The sequence below is a fragment of the Suillus discolor genome (assembly GCF_016758755.1).
Source record: "Suillus discolor strain FC423 chromosome Unknown F5147scaffold_3, whole genome shotgun sequence".
In the NCBI taxonomy this organism is placed as follows: domain Eukaryota; kingdom Fungi; phylum Basidiomycota; class Agaricomycetes; order Boletales; family Suillaceae; genus Suillus; species Suillus discolor.
The window spans coordinates 25,058-51,824 of NW_024541250.1; the positions used below are offsets into that span (position 1 = coordinate 25,058).

General features: G+C 44.5%; 4 protein-coding genes across 4 annotated transcripts; 2 read left to right on the top strand and 2 right to left on the bottom strand.

The window, feature by feature from the left end:
* Positions 1–3,669: 3,669 nt before the first annotated feature.
* Positions 3,670–6,379, bottom strand: F5147DRAFT_625711 (FAD/NAD(P)-binding domain-containing protein). Its single transcript, XM_041432683.1, has 12 exons — positions 6,055–6,379; positions 5,571–5,999; positions 5,412–5,520; positions 5,313–5,356; positions 5,246–5,264; positions 4,866–5,196; positions 4,761–4,814; positions 4,401–4,707; positions 4,304–4,350; positions 4,159–4,250; positions 3,913–4,108; positions 3,670–3,857 (listed from the first exon to the last, which is right to left on the bottom strand). The coding sequence occupies exons 1-12, from the start codon at positions 6,176–6,178 to the stop codon at positions 3,819–3,821; spliced, it is 1,791 nt and encodes a 596-aa protein (XP_041298765.1). The 5' UTR covers positions 6,179–6,379; the 3' UTR covers positions 3,670–3,818.
* A 138-nt stretch (positions 6,380–6,517) lies between these two features.
* F5147DRAFT_742175 (casein kinase I) lies at positions 6,518–8,777 on the top strand (the record flags this gene model as incomplete). The annotated part of the gene is made up of 5 exons (XM_041439534.1): positions 6,518–6,585; positions 7,382–7,419; positions 7,479–7,753; positions 7,802–8,359; positions 8,700–8,777. The coding sequence occupies 5 exons, from the start codon at positions 6,518–6,520 to the stop codon at positions 8,775–8,777; spliced, it is 1,017 nt and encodes a 338-aa protein (XP_041298766.1).
* Positions 8,778–21,913: 13,136 nt separating this feature from the next.
* Positions 21,914–24,081, top strand: F5147DRAFT_647816 (uncharacterized protein; the record flags this gene model as incomplete). Its single annotated transcript, XM_041433238.1, has 10 exons — positions 21,914–21,934; positions 22,020–22,249; positions 22,314–22,405; positions 22,441–22,500; positions 22,616–22,770; positions 22,876–22,914; positions 22,964–23,116; positions 23,305–23,342; positions 23,560–23,880; positions 23,934–24,081. 10 exons carry the CDS (start codon positions 21,914–21,916, stop codon positions 24,079–24,081), a joined length of 1,257 nt encoding a protein of 418 aa, XP_041298767.1.
* A 309-nt stretch (positions 24,082–24,390) lies between these two features.
* Positions 24,391–24,951, bottom strand: F5147DRAFT_647817 (uncharacterized protein; the record flags this gene model as incomplete). Its single annotated transcript, XM_041433239.1, has 5 exons — positions 24,391–24,410; positions 24,457–24,475; positions 24,531–24,670; positions 24,699–24,729; positions 24,796–24,951. The coding sequence occupies 5 exons, from the start codon at positions 24,949–24,951 to the stop codon at positions 24,391–24,393; spliced, it is 366 nt and encodes a 121-aa protein (XP_041298768.1).
* Positions 24,952–26,767: the final 1,816 nt, after the last annotated feature.

The following is a 26,767-nucleotide window of genomic DNA, read 5'->3' on the forward strand; positions in this document are numbered from 1 at the left end:
AAGTTCCGCGTCAACTCTGATATGCAAAGGGCTGATTCACCTTGATAAACTCGGTCAATCACTAGTAATAGTAACTCGCATGTCAGTGCCAGCGGTCATATTGTGTCGTCCCCGACCACGTTAGTGGAGGGAGGGCTTTGTCGAACGCAAACAGATTCCCATTACTAACAAGATGTGCGAGCTCCCTTTCGCATATAGCCGTCCAGCGCCGGTAGCGGTTCCTCAAATGCCCGATATGGAATACATGAGGCTACACGTGCACATATCCGATTTTGCATTGCCTGATTGCGACTCACGAGTTGTCATGCTCTGCATGGCAGTAACTTGAGCATGATGAATTCTAGGAAAGATGGGAGTCGGGGACTTGGTGCGTGAGCGTCGTTACCCATTGTGAAAGCAGAAACACGAACACGACTTGTCGAGATGCGAGAGTTCCGAGATGTCGAATGCCGAAGAGTCCGAGACGTGAGGTACGAGCGCATGCTAAAGCGGAAACGGACGAGCGCGCATTGACAGCGGCTCGTGCCCTCCCTTATTTTTCGTGTCTTTGATTAATATATGTTCCTGCTCGATTTACCTTATAGCCAGGACCAGATAGTTAGACGCATCTCAGTCTTGTCCCAAGTACTGAGATGTGAGTACCATTAGTTACACGACGTACGAAATAACTAATGTCTTTCGTAGCGTTTTTCATTCTATTAGGTACATATACCGAATATACAGAGTCTTGTCCCAAGTACTGAGATCGTTTTTCATTCTATTAGCTCCCTCCGACGCGTCCGCTCGCCTTTAAAATCTACACGACTCACATGGCAGAAAGGAAGGATCTGCTATGTACTAGGTGAGTCAGGTCATCACGCAAACCTGCGCTTCAGGTAGGTGTTGTATTGCGAATTAAACCAGCAAAAGAAGCCACATTTCTCAGCGTCAGCATCGATAGGTGTAGCAGAGATTAATGATGCTAAATGGCAAGCAGCAACGACGGCAAGGACAATTGCAGAGGAGAAACGCATTGTGAGTTAGGATGTGATATGGGACCCATCTCTTCATTTTCCTTCACTTCCACTCCAAGACCTGAAACCCACCAACTCTATGGTCGACGGAGCTGCTCTAATATTTTCTTCTGACACGTTTCCGCACTCCATAGCATAGTTTCCTTGTAGCCTGGTTCATGCTAGGATTCGATGTTTAGATGTTTCATTGCTAAGTTCTTACAAACTATATGATAAAATTGTTCGTCATTTCTTCAAGGCTAATCACACCCGAAGCTACACCTTAATAAATGAAACTATTCGTTTAGAACCATCAACCGAAAACCACACGAACTCCACCGATGCTTGTCCTGACGGTGCGTTGGTCAACTATACAAATCACTAATAATTCGCACATCGACAGCGTCAGTGTCAATGCCCATACTGCAGCGATTTGAAGGCAGAAACATAACTCACCGAACAGAAGAAGAAAAAGTTCTGTTATGCAGGTGAGTCACGCTGTCAAATCCATGAAAACTATTGATACTCACGCATTGCTCCTTGTTGCATATGTGACAATCTGAGTTAACGTAACAATATTCAGGACATGCACCGGTGCCAGCCGCGTCAGCGGGCATGGCAGAGACTGATGATGCTAGAGAAATGACGGCGAGAACAGTTGCAAAGGAGAAATGCATTGCTTGTGATATGGGGTGAGATTGGAAAATTCCGAGGAAGATAGTAGGAAGATAGCTGGCTTTTATGTGCTCACTGCTCAGCGATATTCTTGTTGTGCCAGCATACTTATGATGCCAGCAGATCTTCGTACTAGTTAAGGTTCATTAGTAGTCGACTCTGCCGGTACTAAAAGCACTGGTGATCCCTTGACACGTCCCTACACTGCCTTTATGTCTCTAGCGTAGTTCACTTGTATCCTACGATAAAATGTTTTGATGTTAGAAAGTCATCTATAAAGGATGTTACTCCGTTACCACCGCACCTGTGATAAACACCCACCTAATAATTAGAGTGTAGACCGAGTGTGCGCCTGTAGTTAGAGGGTGATTGAGTGATTTACGAGCGAAAAACTCGATCAAAGTCGGCGATGGTACAGTGGAAGAAGAGGACACTTTCAGTCGACAGCTCGGTAGTACCATGACGGGAGGAATGCTCACATATCAAGAACATTCGTGACAGCCTTTGAGTTTCAATGATGATAGAATGCTTCGAACGAAACAGTTCAGCATTCCTTCGGCTTGTCTCAGTCCGGACTCCGGAACGACGGGAAAATCCCGGAGCTCCGAAAAAGAGCTATAAATATTGCATCGTGCCCCGTACTCACTCTCTAGTAGTCTACGTACATGATGTTAGCCTAATCCTTTTAGAATTTTATCCCATTCTTCATCATTGAACGTGTACTCAGCTTGCCGAAACAATCATCTTATTTTGCCAGGGAATCGACTTTCAACCTTTCAACAACACTCGACAATATCTAGGCAGGCATGCAATATCTGAGCAGAAAACCTGCTTCAAGCCGTGTTTTCCAATCACATCGTGAGCATCATGATTCTTGAATCAACTATTGGAGTAGGGGGGCTGTACGGTATACAGGACCTAGGTGTGTTTTTAACTTTTTATCAGGTCCATCATGATCGCGCGCATACATACTTATATTTGATCTTCGAGCCCGTCCGTGTCACACCAACAGTGTGAGGCTGCGCTGTAGACTAATCCGATCCCTTGATAGTATTCATGTGTCCTCGTACGTCTCATCTTTGTCTAACATTCACTGTATTTCACGAAAATTTCGCGCTAACTCTAACTCTAATATGCGAAGAGCTGTATGTAAGTGGACATGTAATGTCCTGATGCGCGTTAAACGTTGATCAACTCTGCAAATCACTAGTAACTCGCGCGTCAGTGTCAAAAGCCATACTGCACCGATGTGAAAGCAGAAAATTGACTCACAGTGCAGACGAAAAAGGTCTGCCATGCAGGTGAGTCATGTTATCAAGTCCAGGAAAATGCTGATACTCACGCATTGATTAAAAGTGCATTGATAGCTGTCGCATTGTGAGTCCCAAAAGCAAGCCTTGGCACAATGATCGGCGCTATCCGTGTCACCGGTAAGAGGAATGGCAGAGATTGATGATGCTAGAGTAGTAATGACGGCGAGGACAATTGCAGAGGAGAAATGCATTGTTTGTGACTTGTGCGATATGGGATCAGGGAAGTGATCGTTGGTCTTTTATATTTTTCTTTTGGATTCGCGTGGCGTGGATGTGCCTTCCAATGGAGGCATAGATACAATGCCAGCGTATTGCCAGCAAGTCTATCGACAGGTTTGGAACTGCTGAACATTCACGTTCACGACCAGCCATTGACTCCGTACCAAAAGCACTGGGGCAATCTCCGTATGCAACCGTATCAGTTGAAGATCCTCATTACATGGTCATGGCCATCTCATATCTGACGTCGCATACCGGGATTAGTGAAATTCTGATATGTAGAATGAAGATAATCGTTCCTTATACAGAGTGAACCCTGAATACTTGTCCCTGACTTCGACTTTTCGCTGGAGACCCGCCAGCTGTGGACAATCATGACCCAGATTACTTTCGACTGTCGACGTGTACAGCCAGTGAGATAGATGCCGTGTGCAAGCCTCATCAAAATGGTCTTGTATCAGTCGCCGGAATGAAAACAACGCGTTAGATTGGTACATATAGAGCTACTGCTTCGCATGGTTAGTCTTCTCTCATTTATGTTACATGGTAGTCATAACGTCGGCCCATCTGTGATTCTGACCTGCAATATAGTTATATCATGTGTAACAGCAAGCTTTTGTCATGCTATAACGAGCTCTCTTGCCAAGATCTGGAGACTCTGTATCATGGAATTCATCAAGAGATATACAGACAGACAGAGGAAGGTAGCCCACCAGGCATTTACTGAGGAAACGCGACGATCCAAATCCACCAGAAGCAAACCAAAGTCCCGGATGTCCAGAGGGTCGATATGTCTGATTGAATTCTCCCTCCGAGTCAAGGCCCATTACCTCCTGCGGAAGAAGTCGATCGGTGATCTCATTGCCAAGAAGAGCTCTCGCAGTCTTCATGATGGGTTCATTTCCTGTACTGCAACGTGCGTGAGAAATATTGACGAGAGACTACCAGTCAGACCATACGCTAGGACGATAACATCTGCTGAAAGCTTGGAGCCGTCTTTAAACGTAATTCCATCTTTATCGAAGTGACTGATTTCTTGGCCTTGCTTTATCTGCGCGTATCGCAACAATTAGACAGCCCTCGGAAAACGAATACAAGACCTACCTTGACTTTGCCTTCGATGATTAGCTTACCACAGCCGATATCAATCACTATAGGGTGTTTAAGATGACACTTGTCTCAAGAACAAATCCAAACGCACTGGTTCCTGACGCCTGGCGGGTGAACAAAAATCCATCCAGCCCAACCTCGCCACTGCCGGGCGAAAGTTCCCAAGTTAAGTTGAATCCAGCCTTGCGCAAACCGTCGTGGAATTCCTTATCGAGCATCTTCATCTGTTGTGTCTGACCAGAGATGCTCAGTTGCAGGAGCAAGACCAGAGGCATTGAATTTCTGCGGAAATCCAGTTCCTCGATAGGGGTGTTAGCAGGTAAAGGCATCTTGAAGTAGATTTTCTCTGCGGTAATTGAAGTTACAACGCATGTAGCGCTTCTTTGGACCATTGTAACCTTTCCTTTCTTATGAAATAATGACTTTGATATAGTTCAATCCATAGGCGCACCTCAGTAGCGCCATGCGCCACAAAATCTTGACATATATCTGCACCAGCATTACCCTGACGCTCTCGTGAGTGTGCACGCAAATATGAAATGGAGACACGACTTACTGCACCCACAACGACAACGCGTTTGCCTCTGAATTGCTCTGCGTCTTTATGAAAGTCGGAATGATACAGGGCTCCTTGAAATTCATCCATTCCATTCCAAGTAGGGATGTAAGGACTCCCGCTTCCTGTAGCAAGTACCAGGTACTTCGGGTTAACGAATACTTTCCGGTCTCCGCGCTGGACTTCCACAGTCCATCTTGCGGATGATGAGTCGTACACTGGAGTTGAGACTAGGCTACTCGAGTGCCAGATACACAATTCCTGATTCACAGCATACGAATCTATGAAATTAGCAAGTTTCCCCTTAGGAATGTAGTTCGGGAAGTTTGTCCTAGCATCACTGAGATAGATGATACCGTTGAACGACGGAAGACACATACGGATAGGGACTGTAAAGCACTGTGTATAGATTAACCCTAAGCCTCTTAGAAAGATGATAAGACGTACTGGAGCTTTGATATGCAGGAGTATGCAGCGTAAGGTTCGGGTACCTGTAGTTCGCATCTATAGCAAAAAACAACATACTAACGCTGTGTTTCCACATACCGTTGTCGCCAGGAGTCTCCGACGCGCGCATTTTTATCGATCACAAGCGCACGGATGCCCAACCTACGCAGCCTCGCTGCAGCCATGAGGCCAGATTGTCCACCACCAACTTTGTATGCTCGTCAAGTCATCATTAGCAAGGAGAGAACTGCACTGCACCAATCAAAACGGTGGGGTCCGCCTCTATAGCACGGAATTTTGCCTCAACATCCTCCTCCCAGGTAATACCTTCATACAGGCCGTGTTGATCTGCAGAAGACTCCTCATGCCCGACGAGGTCCTGCATGTTTGTGAAAAGAGTTAAAGCCTTCCACCTCCCATTTGCGTCTTGCGTCAGACGGAAGAAACCTCGTCCGAGTGCAGCTGGTTTCGCAATGGTAAACGTGAAAGCACCTTGTACTCCTTCAATGTCTCGTAGACCTGGCAGTTTGAATGGTGAAGGCGCATTGGCGGTGTGATTGTCTAGCTTGAGATCATGAAGACCAGAATGCTCAAGTCGCGGCTTTCCATCAACCACCTCCGAGAGGAATCCGTGTATTTTTTCCGAACCAGATAGCGTCCTAAAATCCCAAGAGAGACATAGAAGATCTGAGAGAGAGAGAACAATTGTGAGTGCGCCTCAGTTCCTTAGACAAGCACCGACCTCTGAACCACCCGTCCGAAAGGAAATGGCTTACAAATGACTTGGAATCTCCGGTAGATGATGCAACCTCTAGGCTTCTGAGCCAGTCAGCGGAGATTGCATAAAGGTCTTCTGAAGAAGTCATGTCGGTACAGCAGGAGATAGCGAGTGTGAATATAACGCAGGCGTGGAAATATAGATGAAACCAATGTCCTTAAAGCTTGTAATGACTAGAGAACTCTCAGCTAACGCCGCCCGATAGTACATGAGCAATGGAAGGCTATGGTGTGAGCAATTTATCAGCTGTCGGTTGGTCCGCAGTACTCACTTGACTAGTGCTTTCCCACCAATCGGGAGATTAATTATGGAGATTTATTTAGTTGGTTCAGTTGCTGTTGTGAGGTGTAAAGAAGTCCAGAATCCGGTATCGTCGAAGGATGATTGAGAGTCGTAATAAAGAAAGACTGTCCCGTAAGATAACAAAATGGACGAGACTCCGGTATATCCTCAGAGAAGAATGCGTAGCGCATTCAGGGACAGAGATTATCCCAGGTAAGTAAATGATGGGGTTACCCGTAAGCCTGATGCGATAGATGAGGCCCTGGAAACCGTCAGATCTGTTTGCGCCCGTCAGTAGCATGATTTGAATTGGAGAGCATCATTGCTGCACCGGGAGCTTGGCGCATGTAACGTCTAACTCGAAGAAGATGTACGCGTAATTGCATTAACGCCAGCTACTGTTATTGGACTTAGGAACACATGGTAAAGGTACGAGCACAGGAGAGAAAACTTAGTAATACGTACATAGATGAATAATGTAGGGAACGCCGACTTACCCGGGAATAGCCGGAGCGGTGTCGATTAGTAAGCACAGCACGGAGGACAGACAAGTCCGTCCTCAAACGTTTCGGATCGAACACATAGTATTAACCGTTTGATAGTATAGATACTGTACAACATATTTACAAAGAATTCAGTCTTTTAATCAAATATTCTAATCTAAGGTCTCTACTCTACTCTACTCTACACATAACTACAGGTTATGAGCCCTGACTTGACACTCATCTCTCCTGGGGTGAGCTAAGCTACCTATGTCCAGCTCAGTCTGGCTGACTAACCGCATGAGCTGGCTCAAGCCAACTTGGGGTGTTTTCATCACCCATGATGTCATTGCTGACCAGTGTTCGTACCTTATTTCTCAGGGATTGAAGGAACCATTCACTACAGCCTACACAGTGCACGTGCATACCCTAAACTATCCTTCAACCATCTGTCATTGAATATATTGTAATTGTTCTTACCTATCACAGCATGAATAAAGATAAAGTCCCAACTCGGTTGATGGTAGATTTCGGCTGGAAGATATTCTGGGATCTGGGTCATATGGTACATTGTTACATGATGTTGAGATTCAACATATAAACTCGCTAAGCCTCACTTACTAGCTGTTGTATACCATGCGCAGAACTTCCTCAATGATGATCTAGTTGCCATCAAACTTGAACCTCTCACCTCTCACCCATCTTCTGTGGAGCGCGAATACAACATTCTGAAACGACTCGAAGATGGAGTTGGGATCCCCCGTGCCATTTGGTTTGGTAGAGAGTCAACATATCACGCTTTGGCTCTTGAACTCCTTGGACCATCATTGCACGATCTCTTCAAGGCACACAATCGAAAATTCAGCCTTCACACTGTTGTTAACCTCGGAGACCAGCTGGTATGTTGCTTTGAGTGAGTCATCGCAGATGCTAACATATTTTCCCAGCTTTCACGCCTCGAACACATCCACTCATACAACTACATTCACAGCGATATCAAACCACAGAATGTTTTGCTGGGCCTTGGTGATTTGAGCCAAACTCTCTTTGTTGTCGATTTTGGCATCACAAAGAAGTACTGGAATGCTGCAACCGAAACACATATACCATTTCGCCAGGGTCGACGTCTCACAGGCACGCCCGCATTTGCTTCAATCAACAACCACTTGGGCTTGGAGCCGGGTTGTCGTGACAATCTCGAGTCTCTATCGTACATGTTGATTTATTTCATCCATGGCAGCCTTCCATGGCTAACTAGCAGCCATGAGAAGCTCTCCAGCTCTGACATACTCGAGCGCAAAGTGGACACCACCATCGCAGTTTTATGTGATGGTGTTCCTTCTGAATTCGCAAACCTTCTCGTCTACTCACGGTCTCTTTCATTCTCAGAAGACCCTGACTATGACTATCTCCGCTCATTGCTTCATGGTCTTCACACCACAGAAACGTGCTTTCTGGATTTCATCCAGCCCAATGACCCCATTATACATTCTCCAACCTCCAACGTTCACTTGGTGGCTGAGACGGCGTCGCTGTGCCTGCTGAAAGCAACACCTGTTTGCAAATCGACTCATGTGTGAGTACATAGTTTTATTATTATCTTCACACACTCACAAGTCATGAACTAATTACAAGTTTACACCCACATAATGGTCCCCTACCGCCTTCAACTACTTCTGCCCCACATCGGAAAAAGAAACTAACTGCATAGTATGATAGATGTATAGTTTTTGATTTGTTGAGCGCTCTTGTGGTATCTGTACGTACATATGTATATAAATATACTACATACAAGCTTGCATCATGATGGAGTGATGTACATCAATGTATGGACATTGTTTCTAGACCTCTGAATCCATGTCTGCACTCCTCCAATCGTTTGCTGCTTGGTGTTTCCCACAGACATGGCATAACAAACAATAATAGCTCGGTTTGAACAAGTGCATGCACGTGAGTGAGTCACAGTTGTAAACAGTAGTAGACTTTGAATATTTGAATACCTGGTTATTGGTGTTCCCTACATTACTCATTGTTTGTCACAGTAAAACCTCAAATGAAGACTGGTGCAACTTGAACGTAATGTTGTTTGGCTGTGTGTATATTTAACGAACAACAGTTCTCCAATTTCCTTTTATGTACATATTATCTTTGTGCTGTACTGGACATTTTGAAATAAGAAAATTAGTCAGCTTTCTACTCTGTGCTCGTACCATGATGCATTATGTCTGTCCAGTGACTCCAACAGCATTTCATTTTAAATGGATGTACGTACATTTTTTGATTTGAAGTACTAATTGAACAGGTTTTAATCGCAACAGGGTGCCAACTTGCTACAGCCTTGCTGTGTACTGCCATCATGTTGCCGCTATTCTTTTTACAAAATTGCAGATGGGCCGGCCATATGAGTGAGTGCCTCGTGTCATACTCCATCTCCACTCACCCCTGGTCTTGAATCTTGATCATTACTTACAGTCCCAGCAGGAATTCACCCCATTCTTGTAATGGTGGTAGTCAATTTCTACTCATGGAGGTCCCCCCTTACCATGCACCTACATTCAAGGCTATGACATTGAAGGTACAACAATTCAGATGGTGAGTCTGAACAATGTTGGGTCTTGCAGAACCTAGCTGCTATTCGACCCTAAAGGGTTTCTGGACCAGGCTCAAGGCTCAGAGAAGAGGAAATATGATAGAAACTTGCTGAATACTCAGACTCATACTGGTAACTGGTGAAAAGGTAACTTGATTATGTAAGCTACAAAAGTGCAAACATAACACTAAGGTAAAAACAGTCTCTGCAAGCCCAGCCAGAAATGAATCCCTACAACGTGGTTCAAGACTGACGTGCAGTGTGGCCTAGGGACCTCTTGCCAATGTGCCGCAATCTCCCTTTCACCCGGCACCGGTCCTGCAACCCTAATGATTCCAGTGAGTTCAAGTCTAGGTCTAACTGGCATTTCCCCACCATGCACATTGGGATTTTTCAGGGTCTCCCCAGGATGAAGTTTTCTATATAAACAGGTGATTTATTTGTTGCATCTATAGTGCTACCATCACTAATATGATCAACCGTCGCGGCAGACGTCGAAAAAATGCCAACGCTACCGACATTGATGCCCCCACTGCTACTCTCAATCCTGCTACTACTACTGCTGCTGCAGCAACCATCAATACCACTGCAGCAACTTCCACTGCCCTCCAACGCCCTCGACGAGAATGACAGCGTCCTAGAAGATATGAAGACGGTGATACTGAATTCTTCGACATTAATGAAATCAGCGGCGACAATGAGGAGGATGGTGCTCCTATAATAGTCGCACCCAATACAGCCTCTAGCCCACTTCAGACCAGCAACGGTGCCCTCAATCCTGCCCCAACTGGTCCCTTGGCCACGACCCCAACCAATCCCTTGGCCACGCATGATGGAAAAAGAAAACAAAAGGGGGGGGCAGTTGTCGACATCCCCCACTTCTATAGGACGGAGGCATCGCGTAAATGTACCTGTATCCCTTGCGAGTAAGTATCATGTCTGGGAGTATTTTTTTAATCTCACTCCTCCAACATGGATATACATAAGCAAGACTCTTCATGGAAAATCCAGCTATATGCTGCTAGTTCGACCACAGGCACTCTTTACACCCATGTCCGTGTCCATCATATGGACCTTTATCTAGCAGAATGTGAGCGCTGGGGCCCAGTGGCCTGGCCAATTTTGATCGATGAGGTACAATTCCGACTCGACGAGGGTTGGACCATCCCACAGATACGCGAAAGGCTAAGCCAGGACCCAGACTGTACAATTGAAACACTCGGTGTTCCCCCCAATTGTCATATCCCGTGTTCCGGACCCGGACCAATCACACACATCATTTCCGGACTTCCGGATCTGGCCGACTTCTATCCATCGTCCGGATCCGACCCGCGTCTAACTTCCGTGCCTTATCCCTTTGTACGTTCCTTCTCCAGTTAGACTATACTCATTTTCCGTACCTCGTTTCATTTCCGCCTTTATTTTCCTATGTCTTCATCTCCGTCTTCATTTACTATTTTCCGATAGACTAGCGTTTGACTTTTCTATATGCTCCGTCCACAGCCTCGCATAGCTTCGGACTGCGCAGACTGATTCTCCGTTAAGTCCTCAGTAGTATATAAACCCTATAGAATCTTTGTACTTCCTCAGTTCGAATATTATCTTAGACTCTGCTCATTCCCTTCTCCGTCCGACTTGAGTTTCTCCTCTCGTCGTCCTCCGCTAGTCTTAGGATCGATTCCTATAGACTTCTCACCTCCGCCTCTACCTCTGGTAGTCCTCCGCTGTTTCCTTTCTAGTTCGGACATCGTCCAGATTAGTCTTATCCCTCGTTCCCGAACGTCCGCCGGAATTCCCACGCATCGGACATCGGACTCCGGACTCGTCCGACAACCTTCGGACATCGTCCAACAGCCCTTGGAAGTTAGGGGCACGTACTCGGGTAAGGGGCACAGCGCACGAGCTGAAGCCAAGCCCTTCGGATCCGACCCTTGAGCACGTTCTTAACACCAATCCCATACGCAATGATTCACTGCCCATGCAGTCAGAAGCTGTTTTGCTGGACTTTTCCGTCGATGAGATGCACCGACATATTGTTAGATTCATCATAGCTGACGACCAGGTGAGTAGTATCTATTTTTCATGCAACATTATTAACAGCCGTCTCTAGCCAATTAACGTTGTTGAGTGCCCGGAGTTTCGCCGACTGCTCCGTCTCATGCATCAAGATCTAAAGGAGTTGGATATTCCTCGCCACACAAAATTTTATTCATTGATAATAGATGCGTGGCGCAACTACTTCCCGGTCATGAAATGTGACCTTGCAGTAAGTGTTTAGCTGCTGATATCACATAGTATCTTATGTCCTGTAGAAAGCCCAAGGAAAAATCTCATTCACATCTGACCTCTGGTCAGATCCTAAGCTCCGCCCCTTCCTGGCACTTACTGCCCATTGGCTTGCAAGGGAAAGTGCCAATTCAGCACTCATCTTGAAGGGCGCTCTAATCACTTTTCATCACACCCTGGGTAGTCATACAGGGAAGGCGCTCGGGTCAACAATATTCAATCTGGTCAGGCATGCTGGTGTGATAAATAATGTCAGTGTTTATTTGTGCTATGTGACATGCTCTGACTTGGTTTAGATGGGACACTTCACACTCAACAATGTTTCCAATAACCATGCTGCGATGGAAGAACTTTCTCGCCAATTGCTGCGACAAGAAATTGAATTTGACGCCGTTGATCGCAGGATCCCATGCTTCCTGCACATAATCAATATATGTGTGCAGCACGTCATGGACGAGCATTCTACTGTGTATCTTTCAAATGTGGCTGGTCCTTTCGTAGTTGGCAATGCCTCTTTCAACAAGGTAGTGTATATCACGGCTCTGCAAGGTGATGCTATCTGTCGGGCCAGAGCCATCGTGCATGCAATCCGCGTGTCAAACAAACGACGTGATAGTTTCAGAGACAGCATTCACTTGGGCAATGATGCGAAGATTTTCTGAAATGACAATAATGATGAGATAGTGCTCCCAGTTGTTGAACTGCTGTGTGACGAGCCCACACGCTGGGATTCGACTTACATCATGCTTAATCGCTTAAGAACACTTTGGCAGGTAAGGTCTCATTTCATAATCCTTGGCATAGACTAAACAGTGGCCTAGGCTGTTGATGACTTCCTTGATGACGATGATCAAAGGACTATATCCCATCTAAAATTAGAGCCAGTGGAATGGCAAATCTTGCAAGATCTTGAGGTGGTCCTAGAGGTCAGTCTTAATATGTCCGAAACTGAGATGTATTTACCATTGTATATTAGGCACCGCAGGCTGTTCAGCAAAGCATGTCCAGCGAGAGCACTCCTGTGCTGAGTTGTGCAATTCCAGCCTTCGAAAGGTTAGTCAAAAAGTGGAAGGACTTGGCACAGCGCTTTGCGCACTTGGCACCTTTTGTTGCCATCGGCTTAACTTGGACTGATAAATACCATGACTGGATGAGCCGCACGGGAGCATATGGAGTCACCATGTGTTAGTCCCGTGTGTTTTTTTAATCAACACTGATTCTCATGTGTGTTTGTACAGTTATTGATCCTGCAATTTGTATGTCATGGATGAATGATAATTGGGACATGGCTCAAGTCAATGGGACCAGGGATTATATTCTCGAACTGGTATGTCTATTGGACAAATTTTAACGATAAAAGTGCAAGTTTGAATTGATACACTATAGATGCGGAAGAAAAGAGTAACAGATACCTCCGACTCTGCACAGTCTCTACCCATGGAACACCAGTCATGTGCTGCTGCAACGCTAGGCTCAACGATCTATGGACTTCATGACATAGATATACTGCCGCATAACGAGGGTGGCACCCAAACGGTAGAACAGGAATTTAGTGCCTACAGCATGGCTGTCTGCAGCCCACAGGAAATAAATTTACTTGCATTTTGGACAGTAAGAGTCCTGTGTCTCCATTAAGTTTCGCTAATCACGAAGTGTCGATCAGACTGCACAACCTATGTTTCCGACCATCTATTCAATTGCGATGGACTATCTTCCCATACAGGCCTCTGCTGTTTCCTGCGAACACATCTTTTCATCCAGCAGTGGGACATACACAAAGAAACGAAATCGCATTAGCCCACCCCTGATGGAGGCCTTACAGATGGTCAAGTTTGCGCTGAAGAAAGAGTGACTTAACTTTACTGAAGGTTGGCAAGCCTCACAGAAAGACATGGAGCATGACTTGATGTGCGCCATGAACTCTGGTGATCTTTCGATGTCTGGCTCCAGTGATCTTTTGAACTCTGCCATCGGTGAATTCACTCCTGAAACTCCCAAATATGAGGCCCTTCTCAGAATAATTGCAGAGCAAGAATGTGATGACGTTCCGGATGTTGCTGCTGTTGTATAATTATTGATGCTTACTTTTCATACTCGATTCTCACTCACTTTTGCTTCTTGTCTACTACTACCTATACATATCCTAGTGTCTTGCTCCTCGTGGCATTGTTTTTTTAGACTAACTCCAATTGTTGACTCATTTCTGCTCTCAATTCTCAAATGTGTCTTTCTGACTGGGCAGTCAACATCTGGCACCTTTCCGGAGGAGTCTGGACTTACTACCTGAAGCTGTTCTCATATGCAAAAGGGTGTTCATATCATGCATGCTCATTGTGCAGAAGACAAGGAGGAATATGAAGGCAAAGGAGCAGGACTTGGTATTGTCCAGACGCAGGGTATATTGAACCCTGGGTGGTATTATTACTCCAGAGTCCAGAGTTGTTGTACATGCTATCATGTTCTCTATTCCCACTGACTTCACCTTCTCACCTCAGGTTTAAATCCCATGATCCTCACCAATCTGCTTCACCACTTCGACAGCTGATCCAAGATGTAAATCATTTCCACTCCCCTCTGAGCTTGCATGTTCACTGTGCATTCTTCTCCGCGGCAATCACAGTCCTGTTATCGAGTAGGTCTTAATCCTGCATTTTTGGCGTCACTGAGATTGATATTGACCATTAGGACTAACATGCTCGTCAATACATTGATCATATACACCATCAATTGTTGTCTACTGACTTTGTAAATCTCTTGTCTGATAGATATGGGTGATGGTATTCAGCTCACTTCTTATCTTCTAGAGTCATTGCGGTGGCCAAAGCTATTGCGGTAAGTTCAGGCGAACGAGGCAGGTCAAGTCACGATAGATTTTGTCATCAGAAAGCGTGAGTGAGCCACTGTCAAGGAACCATGTCCAAGGCCTATTGCTTATAAACAAAATTTTAAACTATATATTGCTGCCAGCTGGCTTGAGCCACCAGCCACAGCTAAATTGGCCGAGCCAAGCCCTTGAATATGTAAGCTGTACCTATGTAATGGCTTGGCCAGCCGCATTTCAGTTTCGGCTAAAGCTGGGCTCGAAGCCAGCGCCGTGGCAACACTAATGGATACTACGCTCCCCGGAAACTCGTCACTGTACACCATCCCAAAACTTGCTGACAATGGCTTGAATTGGATTACCTATAAGGAAAGAGCATTAACAGTGATTCACACACGAGGTTTGATACAATATCTTGAAGGTCAGAAGAAAGAACCTACCTGATACTCGAAAGACTCAGCTGGAGACTTTGTCAAGCCAGATGGAAGCAAAGCAAGAGAGAAAGAGGTAGAAGAGCTAGAGGAGAAGATAGATGAATACCTCCAGAAGGACTCACTCACCTGATAGCACATATTCAGTACCATCTCAGACAGACTATTGCTGCAGGTCCAGAAGCTAGACTCAGCATCAAAGATATGGGAGGAGATCCGAGTACTACATGAAGGAAAGATGGAGCTTGTGCAAATAGATTTGCGACCATGGCTCCAGGATGCGAGATGTGAAGAGGGCGGAGATGTCAAAAGCCATTTTGATGAGCAGCTTAGGCTTTGTGAATCCCTTGCTGGAATGGGAACTTCAATTGCTGATGAAGACTTTTCGGCAATCATCATGGGCTCATTACCAGAGTCCTACAGACCCCTACTATCCTCTATAAACGCTGCATCCAGAATATCAAAAACACCACTCACATCAAATGAGTTAATCAATGTTGTATCCGAAGAATACAAACATCGACAGTTGTTGAACCACAGAACCTTGAAGAAGGGTGGAAATAGTGCTTTGTCAGCAAGAACAGGCACAAACAAGAATTGTACCAAAGAACGTGCAAGCAATAGCACAAACAAGGATATAACATGCTATAATTGTGACCGGAAGAGACACTACAAAGCAGATTGTTGGAGACCTGGAGGAGGGAAGGAAGGTCAAGGACCTAACCAAGGACAAAGAAGAAATGGGAACTTACAAAGGCAGACCACAAACATGGCAGAGCATAAAGCCAAAGAGAATTTTGCCTTTACCTCATCAAACCAGATGAGCATTATGAAACAATTGGAAATCCCAATGGAGGAACACGGAGCTATCATTGATTCTGGTGCCTCGACACACTTCTGTTCAGATTGTTTGAAATTCATCACCTTCAAGTCAAACGAACCCCAACAGGTACACACCGCAAATTGATATTCAATCAGTGCCATAGGACAAGGAGATGTCCAAATGAAGCTACCAAAGCAAGGAGGATACACATCAGTAACTCTCAAAGATGCATTATACATGCCAAACATGGCACTAACCTTAATCTCGACGAACAAGATCGCAGCAGCAGGTTTTGCCACACACTTCAAGAAAAACATGTGCAAAATAATATCCCCTACGCCAGCTTGCAAAGTCATTACTGAAATACCACAGATAAATGGATTATACACTGTCATTCCTGCAACTCATCATCATGCAAACATTATGGGAACAAAGCTTACATTAAACAAAGCCCACAAGATCCTTAGGCACATATCCCAACCAGCACTTTGTGATGCAGTCCAGAAGGGTCTCATAGAAGGAATCAATCTTGACCCTGCCTCGAAACCATTATTTTGCGATGCCTGTACACAGGCAAAAGCAACCTGGTAGCCTTTTCCCCATAAATTGAAAAGCTGTGCACCTAATTATGGACACACAGTCCATATGGACCTATGGGGACCCATGCAAATAACGAGCTTGGGAGGACATCTGTATTACATCAGGTTTACAGATGATTATAGCTGGGAGACAGTGGTTAGGTTCCTCAAACAGGTGAGCAAAGCTTTTACCGCATTCAAGCAATATGAGGCTTATATAAGCTGACAGCATGGTGCACAACTGCATACAGTCCGTTCAGATCGAGGGGGAGAATACCTGAGTGCAGAGTTTGATGGATATCTCAAGAACCAAGGAATTACACAGCAACTCATAGTCCACAACTCCCTGCAACAGAATGGAGTAGCAGAAAGACTAAATTGGACACTTGTCGAGCATGCATGCGTGATACTACTTGCAAAGAATCTACCGAAGTTCCTATGGGCAGAGGCAATCAACTATATTACATGGTTGAAAATTGTTTACCTTCATGGGCAATTCCTGGGCACACACCATACAAACTTATCAATAAGTCTAAACCAAATTTAGCAGCCGCACACAAGTTCAGTACCAAAGTCTACATCCACTCACTGGAGAATGAAAAGTTGGAAGCACGAGCAGAAGAAGCAGTATTTGTTGGTGTTGATACCCAATCCAAGGCTTATCGAATCTATTGGCCGGAGAAACGACACATATCTGTAGAATGCAATGTCAGTTTTATCCCATGGGTAGTGGAGATAGACGGTGACATACCGGATGAGGGGGAGTCCAACATAATCACCGAAGCATCCAATAACACCTGGCAAGTCACCACAGCAGCAACACTAAGAACATCACCTCAACCTACCAAATCACTTCCTACCCCAAAGATGCTAAGGCCAGTGTGAATACGCTGTAGCACTCGGCCTCCGGCTGAGCTCATATTGGCCTATTTTGATACACATTTATTTACAGTCATTTTCCTTACAATAGGGTCGCACTTTTACCGCTTATTCAATCATGTTTTCCTTCACCTAGTATCCTGACACCTGCACTCCAAACTCCACACAGTTTCTACCAAATACTCACTGTTTTGCTATCCTAGTATGCCTGATGCCTCTGATAGGTAGTTATAGGCTGTATTTTTGTCGAAAGCTTCTGGTATTAGATTTCCCACTTCTTACCTGCTGTCCAGGAATTACTATTTGCTGTGTTTGCATCACTTTCACTTTCCTCCTGAGCTCTGGCCTCATCAGAAGCCCTTGGGGCTAAACATACTGCTCCTTTGTACTTGCCCAGCCCATATCTTTCTTTTACAACACCATCCAGAAGGATACTACAAAGCTCTACACAATGGAGACATAGCATCAGTAGCCACCATAGAAGCAATATGAGATAAAGAGCAGCCACTTACCAGTCACTGGGCACTCGCAGCCACTCAATGTGAGCCAACGCTCAAGGAGGCTCTAAACAAACCAGATGCTGAAGAATGGCAACAAGCAATTGACTATGAAATCAGTCAATTAGAGAAGCTACAAACCTAGGAGATAGTGGACATACTGAAGGGAGCTAACATTATTCCCTGCCATTTTGTTTTGGCAATGAAATAAGGACCATGTTGAATATGACAATGATTCGAACAGTCCTATTGATGGCTGCAAGAAACGATTGGGAGATACACCAAGTGGATATAAAGAGTGCCTACCTTAACGCCACGCTAAAGGATGACATGTATATGTGGGCACTGCCCAGATATTTGAAGAAAGGAGACAAGGGAAAAATCTTGAAGTTGCTGAGAAGCTTGTATGGCCTAAAGCAAGCTAGGTTTGAGTAGTCTGAGGAGCTAGAAGAATTTTTCTTCGAAGCTGGATATACAATGCTCACAAGAAGATATTACTCTGATTCATTGTGTACCATTGTCATCCATATATTCATCTTCATATTGCACACCTTTGCAATCTTTTTCTAGTAGCATCGTAGTACTGCATCAAGCCAGTTATTGATTCGGCTACACCATTTATGATCCTTATCTTTAGCATTCTAAGCACTGCATCAAGCCAGTTAAATAGTCATTGTCTCAACCCACCTAAAGTCATTAGAAGTTTGTTTAGATTGACCCAACTATTTATGCCTCCTCCCATGAATGACCATGTTGTCAACCATTGGTATTCGTCTGAACCATTGACTGTGGAGGATAGTGAGAACTGGTGATTTTATTGCCAATCACATCCTAGTAAGACATCGCCATAATCTATATCATAGTTCCACTCCTTCCCCTTCTGTACCTCCTGTGGCACCTGCAACTCATGATACTACCATGCAATCTTAAGCTGTCAAACCTCCTGTTGTGACTCCTGAAGCTACTGTGGCTTCTCCGGCAACTCTTGTTTCAGTGCCTGGAGCAATTGTCACATCCTCTCATGGAGTTGAGGTAGCAGGTTGTCAGTTACCTGACAAGGAGCCCATGGTGGTCAATGAGACCATGCAGCCTCTAGAAGATATTATTAACAATCAAGTGCACCACAGCGGTCGTGTTTATGTTCCATCTACTTGCACAATGGAAGCTAACAACAACATTGACACTGACAACAGTAGAAGAAAGCCACGAAAGTAAGTTCAATCATATGTTTCACTTCCACCTTGAACTTTAGTTTTAGGTCACGCAAATTGGTTCATTGAGCTAATGGCAGGTGTTATCTTCCATCTATTGTCATATTATCTTGCTATTGCTTGGTCTTGTCTTGTTGCCTCATCATTTTTTGGTATATATCCTTGTTGTAATGTATTTGTTTGTGTCTAGCTTGAAATACACTGTTCTTTGATGCAACAAGCTTGGTATTGTTCTGTGCATGTTGAAATCAATTATGAACATGTAACAAGACTTTAGTTATGAACATTCAGGACTTAGTCAAAATTCATTGCAAACAGTCAAGAGAATGAGTGACATGACTTTTATTAACATAAGCTACAGTGTCAAGTTGGGACTTCATTCAAAAACCATTGTAAACACCAGTCAACTGCAAACTATATAGTCGGGACTTAGTCAAAATTGCATCAGAAACCGTTATGTGGCTCTAAGGATTATTAGTGAGAACCAGCGAGATTGGCAGGTGTTAACATAGCCTGCAAGAAAGGGGTGAGATATTTAAAGCAGAAAGAACTGAGAGGAACTAATCAGTAGGTAAACTATTTTTAGTCATTATAGGGAAAGAACCGAGAAGAACTGATGGGCAACCTATTTTTATTCAAGGAATTAATATTGTCAACAAAAATAGACAGGGGTACCCAAATTAAGCTATGAGGATTAGTCAGAGAAGTTCAACAGTATGTCCCAGCACTGGTATTGATACAAAGAAGCCTGTATGCATACTTTGCTGGGACTGAGAGTCCTAGGCCAGTATGAATGCATAGTCTTCTATAATCCCTGAGTTTGCATTGATAAATATGACACTATGGCCTCCATGACTATGGTTGACTATGTGTATCAGGTTGTTTTTTACCAATACAAATTTTGTGTTGTATTATTATATTTTTTTATTACCAAATATGTACATTTCCCTACTATCTGCCATCATTCTCAGTGTCCTCGTTGTCTCCCTCAATGTGCTCGTCATCAGCCCCAACATTCTCATCAGTCTGCTCACAATCACCCTCAACATGCCATTGCCATCAGCATGATCTCCGTCATGGTTGCCACTGTACATATCTCTTCTGATTTGCTGTTGCTAATATTCTCCATTCTAGGGCCATCATTGTGCTCATTATTCTTGGCATCCTCATCATCATTCTCGGTGTCGTTATACTGATTTACCAACATTCATTTTGGTCATCCACCCACCTTGGAGCATCTCTTGTTTCCTTATACTCTGGCTGCCATCCCAGTTTCCTGATGCAGTGATGCTGATATGGTAGAATTTATTTCATGAAGGATGTCTTCATGTGAATGACTCAATTTTGTATGCTAATCAGACTCAGTGTACTGTCACATTGTGCTATAGCTGATTGTGCCATTGAATAGGTCTTTATTATGCATCTGATTTCCACTAATTCTGAAGAGCGAGTGTGTTGAGCTATCACTAGTGTGCTAAGTATGTTTACTTCCTGCTGATGACTCGGACATAGTTTTCGAAGCAAAACTCTTCACAGATATCACACTATAGTGTTGTGGAACTATCATTCAGTTCTATTGCTGTATAAAAGCCCATCTTTAGACCATGGTTCAAGTTATTATTGTCTTGTTGTGGTACATGATTCATTGCTCAGAATGTTCTTTATCTTTGCCTCGATTTGATGTGCTGATGTGCACAAAGTGTATGAAGCTCAAGGCTGAGAGTGCGGCTTATCATGGTGTGTGCTCACCTCCCTTCATGCTGATATCTATATTCACCAGTGCTTTCAGCAACAATTATAATGCAGATCTTATGGTTGTGTTTACCCCTTCTTGCGCTCACTGTTGTAGCACTCGGATCGGCATTGGGCTCATATCCTGCCAAACTCATAGGTATTCCACATACACACTCCTCAACACTCCTTTTACCTTCCGAGAGTTCCGTGCATTTGTCTGAGTCATCTGAAGGTCGTCTGTCCATTTCCGAGGCCTGTATACACTTCCGATCCTCCATACCATGTCCCATCCGTGTCTGTTTAACTTCGCTGGTGCGTTTTTCACTTGATTATCTGTTATTGATTATGTCTATGGGCACATATGTTGTTGGCCCGTCAGTTATATGTATAACAACACACCTTGCGCCTTATTACATGCATATCTCTGTAGCGGCTTGCCTCGAGTCTTATTACATTTCGGATGTCTTATCTCACTACTGGTTTCGCCTACGCAGTTTCCGGACCTTCACGCTATAGGATATAATCTGCCTCGCTAGCTACTCGCACTTCACTTCACTTTCCCTGCTACGAGTCATAGTTAGTAGAGTCACTTCGGATAGTCATACTTCACGCAATTGATCTCTTTGTTCATTTGGAACGATTGTTTGGCTTGACCACTGCCATTTCGCATCTCGCTATCTCTTAGTTTTCCCGATAGGCTTTGCTTAATCTTACTTTGCAAGTCTTATACTTCAACATACACACCGTACTTCTACTTCGGAACCTTTGCTGTTCATAGGAAGCTCTTTGGACGCTTTGCGCAACCTCGGACCTTCATTTCTTAACGTCAGACCACCTTTGGACCACTTCGGACGAGTACTTCGGTACTTCGGTACTTCGGACACATTCTCAGAACACCAAGTGCACTCTTGGTAGCTTTCCCTTCTCTCACCTTCGATCTTAACAAGATATCCCTTGCTTTATATCAAGGAGCATTTCTATAGGCAGTCTCTTTGGGACGAACATCTCACTCGCACTCTGAGTCTTAAGGTAACACTTTTGTAGCGCCCACATAGAATCAACTCTTTACACCATTATGTGCTGGTTGCACAGGCAGTCACAGTGGTGAGCAAACACTCGGAATTCTCAGTCTCAGAGTATTAAACAAACTGTTGGGCAGTAACACAGCCAGTGCTAGTGGTGTCACACAGTCTATTCTGCACTGTCATAATGTGCATAGTCGCAAGGCAAGTCAGCACCAACTAAACCAGCCACAGTTACAAAATACTTCGACATCAAATGCAAGTGATGTAAAGGGAAAATTTCTGCTCTCAAGGCCAATGCTCAGGCAGCAAAGGTTGATATCAATTTCACCCTTCAGCAATATCTCGCTGGTAGCTCAAAGCCTTCTAAACTTGCCATTCTGTCATCACAAGTTATGTTTGCTACTGTGGACCAGGCCACTACTGCGTTTGAACAATTGGCTTTGAAGGCAAAAGGCTTATATGAGAGTACTCTGACACTTTCAGGGCTTTTGGAGGCATCTCTTGATCTCATGTTTGACTGGTAATGTTAACACATAGTACAGGTTAACTGATGAATACTGACAAGCTTTATGATACAGGCATAGGATAAAATATTGCATGGTACTCAATAACACTGTTGTCAATTTGGTCGAGGAACATAAGTATCTAGTGGAGGCAACTATGGACAGTCTCTATGGTAAGCTGAAGCAGGATAGAATGTTATCTGACAAGGATGCATTGGCAAAGACCCCAAGAATCACTCTTTGAGTGTTCCTGTATGTTCCCGACAAGGTAAGTAGAATTCATCTGTACTGAAGCAAGTGTCTAACCTCATACCAGCCCGAGGATAAGGATGTCCACAAAGTACAACAAACACAACATGCTTCAAAAATGAAATCAACTGCAGCAAGCTCTCATCAGAAGCGAAAAAGATCTCTTACAGCATTGCCTGAATGTCCACAACCTGCTAAGCACTATCAAAGCTTATACTGGTCCAGAAGGTCTGCTACTGCACCTGTGCTCAAGTATGAAACCTTTGAAATGAAGCAGGCAGTGTGCTCTGTAAGCAAGACTAGTGAACTACAAATGGACTACAGCGAGTAACCAGAATATATCAAGGTTGTCAAAGGTTGACAAGCCCATGTCAAAGCTGGAAAATCCCATTAGGATTATCTTGGCCAGGGACTGACAAAGTTTGTGTCTCAGGTGAGTTATACTTCATTTGAGTGCTTGTAACACTAATGATCAATAACAGGGTTGTTATAGAGGTACTGACTGTGCTATCCTCCAATACAAACACATTCATTTGAGTAAGACTGACAATACAACAGATTTGCAGGGCAAATTTGAAACTCTTTATCTGGTTTCTACTGACGAGCAGGGGACAATGATGTCCATAATCTTCCTAGTAAGCTTTAAGTTATCACATGGAGTATAAATAGAAGCTGACTCGGACACAACACAGAAATGAGGTAGAATATTTCTGAAGCATTTATTGGTTACAATGTAAATTCTATACTGCGTTATGAAACATACTTAGCCCTGAATCCTGAATTAAGTAGGCGAGTGCAAACATGTTGCATGACTGGCCCATAGGCTGCACAGTCTCACATTTCTGGAGAGTCGGGGAATTGGTCAGTCACATGGGCACGCACCGTTACCGATTTAAAGCGCCACAATTTTGCACATGTGCCAACTAAGAACTTCCAAGCCTTGAAGCTACATATACCGCACTACACCATACTGCACTACGGTCGCACCTCGAGCTCAACGACCTCAAATTACAAAAGGGAAAAGTTGTAAAATGTCCACTCTACTAGAAACTCCAAATGTTATTTTCTGCCCTTTAAGCCCACCTCCTCGGCGTGGGACACATTCCACCACCACCTTGCCTCCAAGTCATTACCATAATACTGCAGATATGCCCATGGTGATGCAAACGGCACATGCAAGTCCCGATATTTCAGTTACAGCTGTGTTGCTTTGCCAACCTGACACAGAGAGCCGCTTGGGCGAAAAATGGGCACATGGCACACAGGTTCTGCATGTTAATATTATTGAGGAGTCTGAAGCTTCAGACACTGACTCTATCACGGATACCGAAGATAGCCAAACCAACGGGAATTTCTATGTGGTACGGCTAGGCCGTCGCCCGGGTGTATACAGCATGTGGTACCAATTTATTTTTCATCAGTACTTCCTTCAGCTCACACATTGCTGTTTAGGATAGAAGCTGTCCAGCAAATTGATGACGTCCCAGGAGCCATGTCTAAATACCAGACTAAGCGCGAGGCAATAGCAGATTATAGGGGCTTTAAATACGGCAGAGGCCTCCATGATCCATCTGTTGCACTGATGAGGAAACACGAGTAGGCTAGTAGCTGGTCATTGAGTCGATGTTGACCACAGCCTGGATGCCTTCTTCGTTATCTTGTCATTATCTTTTCAATAAGTTCACATTTGAACCGCCGCCGTACATAGTGCTGATGCTACATGCTACATACTTATTACCACGTTGTCAGAAAAGCCAGCTTCTCTACTCTTGTAATAAAGCGAAGAAATAGCAGACTGTGCATCTCAAATCAGGTGTTTATCAGAGGATGTCAAGAGAATAGTTACGTACTAACAGTGAACTAGAAGGGACACCTTCGGAAGATGGATTGAGATGTATGTAACGTGGACTCAAGGAGGCCAATGAATGGCTGTAGTAAGATAGGTAAGTCGCAGCTTCTTCCTAGATACACTTACATTGATTTGCTTCCAAAATCTGCGTTAATGGACGTTCGTCAGCAGAAGGAAAGTAATGAATTGCGCGACCTTACATGATACTCGAAAAGCTTTTCAATGTCAGTGTTATTCACGAGTCCACGGAGAACTATCTCTGGTGTGTGCTGTTCCACCAGGGTTTTATGGATGTTCAAGTTTAAGGCAGGACCTCCTGGGTTATTGGAAACAGCATGTACTATTGTTGGTCCACAACAGCATCTTACCAGGCAAAAAGAACTCCTTATTGGCCACACCCTGCAAGTAATTACCGTCATTACTAACACAGGGCCAACATCATGATAAACAGCCATTACTTGTCACATTGTCATCGTCGTCTTCACGTTTCATGTTACCTCCACCTGCACCAGTGTTACCACCTTGGCGCCCTCTACCTTTACCCTTCCGGTTGGTGATCTTCCCAGCACTTGGTGTGATCATACCAGCGTCTATCGTGCCGAACAGTCCTTGACAACACATAGTATGATCTGAACCCTCAAAACAACCTTCCCTCTCAGCTGAACTCTATCCATGGCAGTCCCCATATCCCCACCCTGTCTTTCTCTCTCTTATTTCATCCACCATCCTCGATCCTCATCATTTAGCTCCATCGTGCTATCATGCCTAGTTGCTTGGAAAGCTGATATATCAGAATTGAAGGCAAGTTCCTCCATATTACCTTCATATCTATTTCATGATCCTCACACTCTATCTACACTGTACAGTCATCAACACCAGAAATCTTTTAATCCCCTCCTGGTGTATTCCCGCTGGCATTTATGTGTCCATCAATGTCGACTCGGGGAGATGCCGGAAGTCAGCCATCAGCGTCTTATCATCCGATCAATCTGTAGCATGGGGGAATACTATAACCTCATGGTGACTGACACAATACAAGAACTGATCTTGAGTTTATAGGTCATTACATGCCTCACCTGCATTGTCAGTCAAGATCAGGGCATCCTATGAGTTTGTTCGAATGCTAGGCGGCGGAGAGGTCATTGTAAAACTTCAAATGCCATGGGATGAGCTACTCGATCATGGAGATGAGCCATTTGGTGAGTGATTTACTTCCTATTCATGTACATATACTAACATCTCATAGATTTATCCTTCTCACCCGTGCGCAGTGTCTAACCTTCCATCACACTGAAGGCCGCCGTTGTACATGCTTGCGACAATCAAAATGGTGCACTGTTTGATGTGAGTGATGCCAGACTCCAGCTTGTTAACTTTTACTGAACGTCAACTATAGTCCCTCGTAGATTGCGAGATTGCTCGAAACACAGATGCGGGCCATGCACGATTTGTCAAATACGCGACAACCCAGAATGTCTTTCACTTAAACACTGCTGTACAGTATTTTCAGTTGGCTCTAGATCAGTGTCCGTTCAGCCATCCAGACCACGCGACAGCTCTCACCCACCTCGCGTGGGCCCGCTGTAGCACTCGAGTTCGCGCTAGGCTCGTATCCACTGATTTCCCGATATATGTTCAATGCCCATCACTATCCGATGTAACCCGCACAACCTGACGCAAACCCGACACTTTGACTAGCGGACCCGACGTTTCGGCTGCATCGGACCCGATATTTTCCTGTGCACTTGTCCTATCCGTGTCCTGTCCTGTCTTGCTAGCCCCACTAGGTGCGTAGTTGATTATTTCACACATTACTCATGTTGTAGCCAGCGCTATTACATGTTTTCCCATCATCCGCAGCGCCTCGTGTTTATTTACATGTACTTCGGACCCGAAATCGTCGGCCGCTACTTTCGCCTACGGCCTTCCAAATTTCTATGTACTTATATATGTATTGGACTGACTACGAGTATTTTCATTATCCAAGTAGTAGGGAGCTGTTTCCTGATACTTAGTGGTCAAACCCGATATTTCGTAGTTCTTAGTTGACATTGCAAATATTACCGCTCTTTCTATCCGAAATACCCGTCATTATCATATATCCACATACCGCTCGCTTTCCTAATGTTCGCTATCGCCATTCCCGCTAACCCGCTAAACCCGCACCCAAAACCCACTAACCCAAAACCCAAAAACATCGGACCCAACACTTTGGCATCGGACATCATAGATATACCTTCGGACTTTGTTTCCCGCGCTCGGACTGCTGACTGTTTTATTATTTCACTAACTACAGACCAATCCAATAGCTAACCCCTTGGGTTGAACGCACTTGTCTTGCAAGTATAAGCAGACTAGGCTGTGCACGACCACAACATTTTTATATTGCTGGCTACTTACTTTGTGTAGTGCCCAGCAATTGTCGTATCTCTACACC